This window comes from Wolffia australiana, chromosome 11, assembly GCF_029677425.1.
Source record: "Wolffia australiana isolate 7733 chromosome 11, ASM2967742v1".
Classification (NCBI taxonomy): Eukaryota; Viridiplantae; Streptophyta; class Magnoliopsida; order Alismatales; family Araceae; genus Wolffia; species Wolffia australiana.
In genome coordinates, this window is record NC_135845.1 from 11,056,859 (window position 1) to 11,067,465 (window position 10,607).

At 40.9% G+C, this 10,607-nt stretch overlaps 1 protein-coding gene across 2 annotated transcripts; it reads left to right on the forward strand.

The window, feature by feature from the left end:
• Positions 1–3,377: 3,377 nt before the first annotated feature.
• LOC144709444 (uncharacterized) lies at positions 3,378–9,833 on the forward strand. 2 transcript variants are annotated; one of them, XM_078582997.1, is made up of 8 exons: positions 3,378–5,555; positions 5,650–5,683; positions 5,750–5,920; positions 6,203–6,292; positions 6,397–6,462; positions 6,556–6,647; positions 6,718–6,765; positions 9,255–9,833. In XM_078582997.1, exons 1-8 carry the CDS (start codon positions 5,179–5,181, stop codon positions 9,256–9,258), a joined length of 882 nt encoding a protein of 293 aa, XP_078439123.1. In that variant the 5' UTR covers positions 3,378–5,178; the 3' UTR covers positions 9,259–9,833. The 2 variants fall into 2 exon arrangements, with proteins under 2 accessions (XP_078439123.1, XP_078439122.1); XM_078582996.1 differs by lacking the exon at positions 9,255–9,833 and adding an exon at positions 7,059–7,189.
• The last annotated feature ends 774 nt before the right edge of the window (positions 9,834–10,607 follow it).

Consider the following 10,607-nt stretch of genomic DNA (forward strand, 5'->3'; position numbering starts at 1 on the left):
CGTCCTCGGAGTGATCTCGACGAGGTCACGAGGTGGAAACTCACGGAGTGATCTCGACATGAGAATGCATAGTGATGACTCACGGAGTAATCTCGACGTGAGGGAATGCAGTGACCACGAACTAACTACGAAGGCAGCGGCATAAGGCGGCTACATCTATATCCTATCGAAGGGCGTTGAAGGATACGACTAACTCCGAGGCCCGTAACAAGAGGGTCCCAACTGCGTAGGCTTGTGACTGAGAGGGCTCTAACTAACTACGAATGGACGGTAACTGACGAGGGTATCAGCGGCGGCGGGTCGTCAACAAGTCTTCGGAGTGATCTCGACGAAGAAATGTTGGCAACGTCAACCATCGAGAACTGAAAGTCTGGATTCTTCTGGATTCGTCCCCGAGTAATCTCGACGGGGCGAATGAAGATAATTGGTCGTGGAGCTAAGCAAGAAGAGGAGATCGAGGGCGGCTGAGGCACGCGTAGTCGACCGCAGGAGGAGGTCGTGGTCGGGTGGCTCGTAACGGCCGGCTCGAGGCCGGAGGTGTTGGAAACCGTCGGCGGGCAAGAGGCGAACTGATCCAGGACGACCAGATGGCGCTGCAGGGAGCCAGGGAGGCCAAGGGACGGCCTGGCGGCGCCGTTGAGCTGCCAAGGGCAGCCTTGCGACCGAGGGAGGCCATGCGACCCGTGGGCGGCTGGGCAGCCGAGCGACAGTCAGACAGCTGAGGGCTGCCGCGCACCCGAGCGAGCGGCCGAGCAGAAGGCCGAGGGTGCCCGAATCTCCAGGCGGCGGCTGTAGTAGGGCGGCCGTAGCGATCATGGAGGCCACGGCCATAGCGATCATGGCCGTGTTCGACCGAGGTGACAGAGGCGATCGCGGCAGCTTGACAAGGGTGAGGAATCCATGGAGGCCGGAAGGCAGGATGTACGGACGCTGGACTGGTCGGGGTGGGGGGGCGAGAACGACGAGGAGAAGCCCTAACAGCCCCTTTCTTGAGGGCAATTACGTAAATTGTCCCAACTTCTAAAATCCCTCAAAATAATCTTGAAAACTCTTCTAAAATGCCTAAAAACTCAAAAGAACAAGGGGCTACATTTTGGAAACACTTCAATTTCGATTTTTCAAGTCTGGTCTTCTTCTATTACAATGGGCATCCTTCCTTTTTATAGGGGAAAAGGGGAAGCCCAAGAGGTTTTAGGGAAGATGAAACAACAAAAAAACAGAAAACAGAGAAACATAAAAAAAACAAGGAAGATAACTCCTTAAGGATTGATAGTCCCCCATCACTATATTTCTAAAAATAAATACCGTGACAATACCACTATTTTGATTAGACATTTGTGCACTCAATTTGGCCAAACACCTATTTTCCTTTGGGCCCATAAGCGTCCGCATGAACATATTGCACACCATAATCTTAAAGTACATTATGTGCATCAAAATGGGTATCATGCACAAAATAATTCTCATTCACCAATTTCAACGTATCCAATTCATTATGCATATAATGCAAATAGAAAATTGCATAATTGAATTGAATTTAGAATGAAATTGGTTCTTTTGCATAAATAAAAAAGTTAAAATTGATGAGAATTATGATGAGTTATGCATATTGAGCTACCCATTTTTTAATCTTTCCCTAGCCCTTAATGGGCCATTTCGCGTGTCCAAGTTTTAGACTTGATGGGCGGCCATACTGACATTTTGGAGTATTGGGCTCTCAAAGATATTAGTAACAATAATAAATACAGCCCATATCACCTTTAATAATCAAAACTGCCCTACTGGGCCATTTTCTAAACTTGGATTTGGGTTAGTCGCTTTAAGCGACAGCTCACCCCAGCCTTTGGTCAATTTGACCTGGGTGATCTGTTCATTAAATTGATCGCTCACAAGCCTTTTTTTAAGTTCCGTGGCAGTCGCTTTAAGCGATCACTCACATCTTTTTATTTTGCTTTTTTATTCATTATTTTTTATTTTGTATTTCCAGAACATGAAATCCAATAATTGTTGATGTTTCAGAACGCATAAGTAGCATGCAATTGTGATACGATCATCAGGCACCCAAAAGATGATTTAAATGTCAATGTTAACAAAAACAGAAGGCACTGGATTTAATTGGAGTGGATTATATCAAAGGATGCTCAAATACCAATTGATAGAAATTATCATCAACAAAATATGCCAGAGTCCATCTTCCTTGATGGCCTGAAGTGAATCTTCTGGATCACAATAGTGGAGACTGATTCCTCAAGTGCAAATGGGGCCTGGAGGGTCTCACGTTCTACTTAATCTAGGGACGACAACCATTCTCTTATAGGCCTTCCCGGGCATGTCAGTTTACAAAACACCCATTACGGTTATATAGCTGACCCGGTTTCTAAACATGTATGCAATCATAGCAATATGGTTGATGACTTAATCCCACACATTATAAATCCACATCAAATGAGATAAACAACTTCAATAATGACCATGGATACACAGTAAAATTTGTGCAAGCCCACTTTGAGATCCAACACTTAACTCATAAAACTTTTACGCTGCCTAATGTTTCACATAAATTATTAGTGACTTTGTAGAGTTTGGGGAATATTTATTTTCACTAAATAAGCACATGAAGATACTGTACAGTTTCAGCATCTCGAGAAAGCCATGCCAACTTTCGAATCAATATACTGTCAACCATAGGAATAATTGCGTAATAAAGGGTATTGGGCCTCTAATTAATACGTGTAATTTCGAGGCTACTGTGGCATTCTACCGAATGTTTTAATCGAATATTTTTATAAATGCCTCCTTCTGTTACACTTCTAAGAAAGAGGGAAGAGTTGAATAATTTCTTCTACACAAACTATAGCAAGCTTTAATAGGACGAATAAAGGCAATTAAAGAACCAGACGTCCAAATCTAGAGTGGGGCAAGCATGCGTGCCCCCCAAGATCCTTGCACTTCCCCCCATACTCCTGCCGACGAATCTAAGAGAGAGACAGAGTAGAGAGAGATAAATATAGCGATGGAGAGATAAAGAGAGATAGAGAGAGATAGAGGTAGAGAGAGATAGAGAGATATATATGGAGAGGAGATAGAGATAGAGATATAGATAGAGAGAGAAGAGAGAGAGGGAAGAGATAGAGATATAGATAGAGATATAGATAGAGAGAAGAGAGAGAGGGAAGAGATAGAGATATAGATAGAGAGAAGAGAGAGAGGGAAGAGATAGAGATATAGATAGAGAGAAGAGAGAGAGGGAAGAGATAGAGATATAGTTAGAGAGAAGAGAGTGAGGGAAGAGATAGAGATATAGATAGAGAGAAGAGAGAGAGGGAAGAGATAGAGATATAGATAGAGAGAAGAGAGAGAGGGAAGAGATAGAGATATAGTTAGAGAGAAGAGAGAGGGAAGAGAGAGAGATATAGATAGAGAGAGAAGAGAGAGAGGGAAGATAGAGAGAGATATGGAGAGAGATAGAGAGAAATGGCGAGAGAGAAATAGAGATAGAGATAGAGATACAGCCAGAGATAGAGATGCAGCCAAAGAGAGGGATACATATAGAGAGAGAAAGAGAGATAGAGATACCGCCAGAGATAGAGATGCAGCCAAAGAGAGGGATACATATATAGAGAGAAAGAGAGATAGAGATACAGCCAGAGATAGAGATGCAGCCAAAGAGAGGGATAGATATATAGAGAGAAAGAGAGATAGAGATACAGCCAGAGATAGAGATGCAGCCAAAGAGAGGGATAGATATATAGAGAGAAAGAGAGATAGAGATACAGCCAGAGATAGAGATGCAGCCAAAGAGAGGGATAGATATATAGAGAGAAAGAGAGATAGAGATACAGCCAGAGATAGAGATGCAGCCAAAGAGAGGGATACATATATAGAGAGAAAGAGAGATAGAGATACAGCCAGAGATAGAGATGCAGCCAAAGAGAGGGATACATATATAGAGAGAAAGAGAGATAGAGATACAGCCAGAGATAGAGATAGAGAGATAGAGATAGAGCGAGATGGAAAGCTTTCTCATATTTACCTGCGACGGTTCGTCATGCCTCTGGAGAGAGAGAGAGTGGATTTCTAGGTAATGCCACTCTTGTTCGACAAAAGGTTGCTCAGTATTGGGCAGAGAGAGAGAGAGGTTGCTCATTTTTGCCTGCTAGAGTTGGTCATGCCCCAGGAGAGAGAGTGGATTTCAGGGTAATTCCACTCTTGTTCGAGAAAAGGTTACTCATAATTGGGTAGAGTGAGACGGAGGTATTCATGGAAAGGTTCAACCTTTTTGCCAGCGATAGTTGGTCTTGTCCCTGGAAAGGAATAGGAAATCCCATTCTTTTAGGAGAAGAGGAACAAACATCCGGGTTACTCCGATTGTGGCGTACAGCGATGTTGTTTTTGGAATTGCAACATCTCCGCTGACGAAACTGTTAGGTGGGCTGTGTTCTACGCCGTCAATACGCCATTGGACTTAAATTGCCTTTTGGTCCGCGCAATAATTTTACTCCGGTCCAGCGCCAAATCCTCGCTCTAGAGAGAGAGAGAGAAGAAGGTAGATCGCATGTTCTCTGCAAAGAGAAGTGAGAGAGACGAAGTTTTTGTTGAAGGCAACTGGGCTCTCCGTTTCCTTTATTCGACTGTCTCAGTCCTACGCCAGCTCCAAGAATTTAAGTCTCTCTCTCTCTCTCTCTCTCTTGTTCTACCTGTTGATCAGCTTGGTGAAGAGGCAAGTCAAGGCATCTCTTCTTTTAATCAGTTTCGTCCATCTGATTATCGTCATTGAAGGTCTTCCGCTTGTTCATAACATGATTCTGTCGGTCGGGTTACGGTCAAGTCGGAGAATCGAACTCATGATTCGTCACTAATTTCCTCTGGATTCTGTTCTGGGTCATCTCATCATCATGTTCTCGGTGAGTATCGAAATCAATGCCCGGAATTTCTCGGAGAACTTCTAGAGATTTGTTCCCAACGGTTTGGTTGAGTTACTGATGTATTAAGTTCTTCCGGAGTTGAAGGCGATGTGGAAGCCCCCCCTTACTCCTCTTCGTCCTCGTGCTCCATACCCAATTTACTCTCCACATTAATGGCTACCCATATATAACGCCTAGACCTAGAAGAAGAAGAAGAAGAAGAAGAAGAAGAAGAAGAAGAAGAAGAAGAAGAAGAAGAAGAAGAAGAAAGAAGATGATCGGCATCCATTTTTCTCCAGGTTATTCAGACCATTCATGGAGGCCGGCCGCGAGTTCTGTGACGAACACGGCAGAGTACTGGCTGAACTGGAGAGTCTTGCTCTGCTCCATCTGGATTATCTTCGCTACGGTCATGGCAGGGATATTAATACGGCGTTACGAAGGATTAAAATCAACGCAGGAGAGCGGAGAGGAAGCCAGAGAAAAGGCTGTCGGTTCTTCATCTAAAGAAGAATCTTGGAGGCCCTGTCTCAAGGAAATTCATCCTGCATGGCTGTTGATCTATCGAGCGTTGGCCTTCCTTCTTCTTCTGGCACTTCTCATCACCACCCTGTATTTGAAGGGTGGACAGATGTTCTGTTACTACACCCAGTAAGTATTCGCCTATCAGATTAATGCTTGACTTTAGGATATATCCATCTTATATTCATAGGTTGTATTTGATATTTGATCTTTGCTTCTACAGGTGGACATTTGCATCGGTCACTCTTTACTTTGGGGTAAGCAATTATTCATGTTTATCGTGCGGTGGAAAATCCATCAGATTACTGAGAATTTGCATGCAGATCGGATCTCTGCTGTCCGTTTGCGGTTGCTATGAGCTGTTAAAGAACGATGATGATGATATATCAAGTAGCACAAAGGTGGAGGCAGGAAGTGCTCATAGAAATTTGGATGACCGTAGGGTTCATCGGATTGCTGCCTTTCTCGGATGCTCACTCCAAATTATTTTCCAGGTAATTGAATTATCATCTTTCAAAATCTTGTATTTTAAATTTTGGTTGGGTGAACTCTTTGAAAATGGTGGGGATTGCAATTCCATCAGTCATTCCGGAAGTCGTCATCGATGTTATATAAAAGATTGTGAGCTTAATAACACATTTTCAGAAAGATATTTTGTAGCATTGTAGATGAGTTTATTATAAATACATAGATGTGTCTTGTTTCGTATAAAAACAAGACGCATGATGTTCTCCATTGCTTTGATTTTCAAATCCTCACTGTTCTTTGGTCTACAGATGAATGCAGGAGCTGTGATGCTCACCGACCTCGTTTTTTGGGTCGTCATAGTCCCATTTCTGGCCACCAAAAATTACAGTCTTAATTTTGTTAGTATTCAGGAACACCCCTGTTTTTAAGAAAAAAATGGGAACTTTTAGGAAAATAGATTTTTTTTGACATTTCCCCTATTTTTTAATTTAAACTCTGGCAGATTATGATTGGGATGCACTCAGTAAACGCTATCTTTGTCTTTGGAGAGGCTGCTCTTAACTCTTTGGTATGCTCCTGCTGGATACACTCACTTACCGAGTCCTTATCCCTGTGATAGAAAACTTGGGTCCTAAATCATTTTCTATTTCTTGCTGTATAGAAATTCCCCTGGTTTCGGATTTCCTATTTCTTCCTATGGACGGTGACATATGTAATTTTTCAATGGATTTTACATGCATCCATTAAAATCTGGTAAGTTTCCAAACATAACCTCAAATAATTATGATCATGTGACTTTCATAACATTTTTTTATTGTTTCAGGTGGCCTTATCCTTTTCTAGACATGTCTTCTCCTTTTTCCCCAATGTGGTAAGATTATTTATCTATGTTCTTTTGATGATTGATCACTTCAAATAGTTGAAAGATATTTAAACTCTAGGTTTAGTTTTTGATGGGTTAAAATCTTAGGTTTTGTGAGGAGATAGATTTTTTTCTTGACTCACATTTTAATACATACTCTTATATCCATGGGAGTCCAACCTGTAGGATTTTTTTATATCTCTTTATTTTTTCCTAGCCCTGCTGTAAATTTGTTTAATTACTAATCTCTTTGCAAGTTTTAATAGAGCCCATCATGATGACCACCATGATTTGAATTTCAGGTATTTCCTTGTCGGGTTGCTACATATTCCTTGCTTTGCTATCTTCTCCTTGATAATGAAGTCAAAACATATGTTGTTATCTAAGTTATTTCCTCAATCTTACAAAAATACCATTGGGTAAAGCTAGTAAATTTGGTAAAATCATATTCACCCATATTTATTTACCTGTAAATTACCAACAATGCTGCCGGATAAAATTCTGGGACTTGTTCAGTATTTTTTTGGAAGAATATCTTTGACAAATAATTTGTGGAAGATTTTGTTTCTTCAAAAAGATCAAGATCATGTATTGAATTGATGCATAAAATAATAAAATTTGTGAGCCATTTTCATATGTGAAAAATAATAGAGAACATGAAGTGCATTCAATACCCCAAATCAGAAAAATAAAATATAATACTTATGTTAATATATATATATATATATATATATATTCAACTTTTTTATATAATTTAAGCTATACAATTTGTGCACTACCATTAATGTTAAAGATGTATCTGCTTCAATTGGACAATGAGAAAGGGCACACATTGTCATTGAGTGACAAAATATTTACTATTTACAATTTGTTTCACTTTTGGGTTATTAGTTTCAATTTTTTTGTGTGGAAACATATTATAGTGGAAAAAAAACATTTTTTCACTTGATGGCTTACACATAGTAGTATCTAGAATTAAATACCCAATATGGCTTTACAGTTAACATATGAAAGATTTAATTTAATTTTAAGATAATTATTTATCTTTGGATACTACTCCCACTAGCTGATTTATGTTTCCCTAAAAAATATTGAGGGTTTCCGGTCTATCATCTCATCGGTTCTTGTTGAGCATGTCCTCAGAAGTTGTAGTATATTTTAACAACATTCCTGGTTTCACTAACTGTGTTACACTTTCACAAGCTGATTAACGTTTCCCTAAAGCAAAAATTGATATTTTCTATTCTATCATCTCATTAACTTCATGTAACCTGTAAAATTGTGGTATATTTTAACCATCTGGTATATTTCTCCAGCATTCCAATTCTTGTCACAGGATCAATCAAAACGTATTAAAACCAAAGTGTATGTATTAAGTAAGAACTCAAAGATTTTGCTATAGAAACCAAAAGAGGTGGGTATTCGTGTAGGAATAATCAATATCAAGAAGGTAAAAAACTAGGTAGAAGATATAGGGATTAGAGTATTGGAATGAAAGGGATAGAACAAAAGGAATATCCAGATATTTCAAATCATAAATAAAATAAAATTTTCATAATTATTGTGATCCGATTGTACAATCAAAATAATAATTAATAAATGTGAAAAACATTTGTAATAAATATTGACACTGAAGTAACAAATATTACCTCTCTACTGATCTATTTTTTATGGATAAGAGGCTAAAAACTCATTTGTATAGATGACAGGGCCCTCATTTCAAGTGTATTTTGCATTTAATTTGGAATCAAATCTATTGTTTTGGGCACACATAGATTCATCTCTAAGATTGCATCAGATTGAAACAAAATCCTAATAGAATAGTATAATGGATTTTCTACACCGCTGAGATTTTTGAGTCCATTTATAAATAATCTGCATCATATGGCTGTGATTACAATATATCACATTATTTACTTGTCACATAGTTACATACTCATATGTTTCCACATATTCCCTCACGTCACTACAGTTGAGATGGACATATAGTCTGATTTTATTTTCAACTTACATCAAATGGTAAAATGTGTCTGTCTGTTTGGCCAATCATTTCGCTAGGGTTGGCCTTACTAACATGGGTGTCTCAAAAACATAAGAATATTAAACTCATACAATAAAATTTAATTAAAATTCAAATGAAAAAATCCTCTGTGCCGACGTGCTAAGGGGCATCTAAGTGCTGCAAAAGCTGGTTGTTCTACTACACCTAATCAATTTATTTTAAATTAAGTAACTTAATTATATTAAAGTATACTCATAATAAATTTAAGAAATAAATACTCACCTTGTATGTCACATGAGTTATGCACTCCTTATTTGTCTCCTTGTCTGGTTGAGTGCCTTTGTATTGTCTCCTTGTTTAGCTACCTAATAGTAAGGTGAATCGTTAATACTATTTTGGTTGGAGCTTGTTGGTTGATATCAGCTTGGTGTTTAAATATTATCTTTTGTTGGTTAACTACCTTGCTGACTATCTACATGGATGCTTGGGAGGCTAGTTGATGAGAAAGATAGATGCTTGGCTAGTGATGGCGCACACCATCAAGGAGCGTCATCGACGTCGTCCAAGCCACCCGCCGTCGTCGTCGAGGACTGGGTGAAAGAAATGCTCGATTATCCCATTTGATTTTCGTTGTTTTCCTAGTCGTGTCTCGTGTTTTCGTCGCGGTCGTCCCATCTTCTTAGCATGGCAATGCACCCCGTGTTTGTGTTTTCACCATCAAAGTGAAGGGATCCTTAGTCTTTTGGATCCCCTTCATTGCCCCTTGTCTTGTCCTTCGATCGCCTGAGGAGGTTCGCCCCTCAACAGATTTGGCGACGGGTAACCTCGCCCCAAGTTTGCTGAGCCCCTCCCACAGCAGTGTTGCAGGCAATCTTCTACAATCGACCAGTTTCCTGCCCGTGGAAGACGCACAGAGATTGAACTCAAGTAGTGGGAATCATGTTGATCCCCCAAACTCGGCCACGCTGAACTGATTCTACGCCGCGGCATTTCTCGACCAGTCTACGATCGCAGAAATCGACAATTGGCTGGACAGAAGATCTAGATACTTCGGCAGAATGAAAATTCTCACCCCGGAGTAAACGGGAATTCACCATGAGCCACTGTGAGTTCTCAATTCTTCACCATCTGAAATCATCACCGATAGAAATTCCTCGATTCGTGAGTCTCCGGCAGCAAGAACATGATTGTGATCTACGGTCGTTGATCAAGTCTCCAACCTACACTGCCGATGATTTAAAAAGGGGTCATCGAATCGACGGCAAAACAACCGGGTGTAGTGATCAAGTGAAGCAGAATATGTCCTTGATTGATCAAACAACTCTTCGACAATCGACCGGTAGGCAACGGCCAACGCAAGACTGATCGGAGTCACTTCGAATCTGATCGATTGGTTCCTGATATTGCTGCTGCTGAACCGATCACTCTGACCAGTTATCATGGTCCAGCCGACATTGCTCGAGTTAACGCTGATCAATTGTCTCCGATCAGACTAATGCCAGTTAACTGGCGTCGCTCGATCCGTGTTGGTACCCAGATTGTGTCATCGCCTCCACCAAACTGCAAGAATTTTGTGTTGCTGCTGACAGTCGTGGCGTCCTACGATCCATCGCTGAGACGCATCATCGCTCGCGACCGTCTTCGGACCCTGCCTATGTCGGTTCCATAGGGACGTGCAAGCTGGGTCCTCATTCGCTTGAGCTGAAGTTTTGCCTCGTGCCGCTCCCCTCGGCCCCTCTTCAACCTCCCAGCCCACACTATCCAGCACCCTCTCCATCGTATCTGCGCCAGCAGTCGTATCGACGAACAACCTGCACAATGAGCTGCCCGACGACGAGGTACGCCCTCT

Excerpts from the sequence above, each read along its gene's own strand:
- LOC144709444 (XM_078582996.1), top strand. The coding sequence starts at position 5,179 with ATGATCGGCATCCATTTTTCTCCAGGTTATTCAGACCATTCATGGAGG. Across the intron at positions 5,556-5,649 it reads ATGTTCTGTTACTACACCCA|GTGGACATTTGCATCGGTCA; the intron begins GTAAGTATTCGC and ends TTGCTTCTACAG. Across the intron at positions 6,766-7,058 it reads TCTCCTTTTTCCCCAATGTG|GTATTTCCTTGTCGGGTTGC; the intron begins GTAAGATTATTT and ends TTTGAATTTCAG.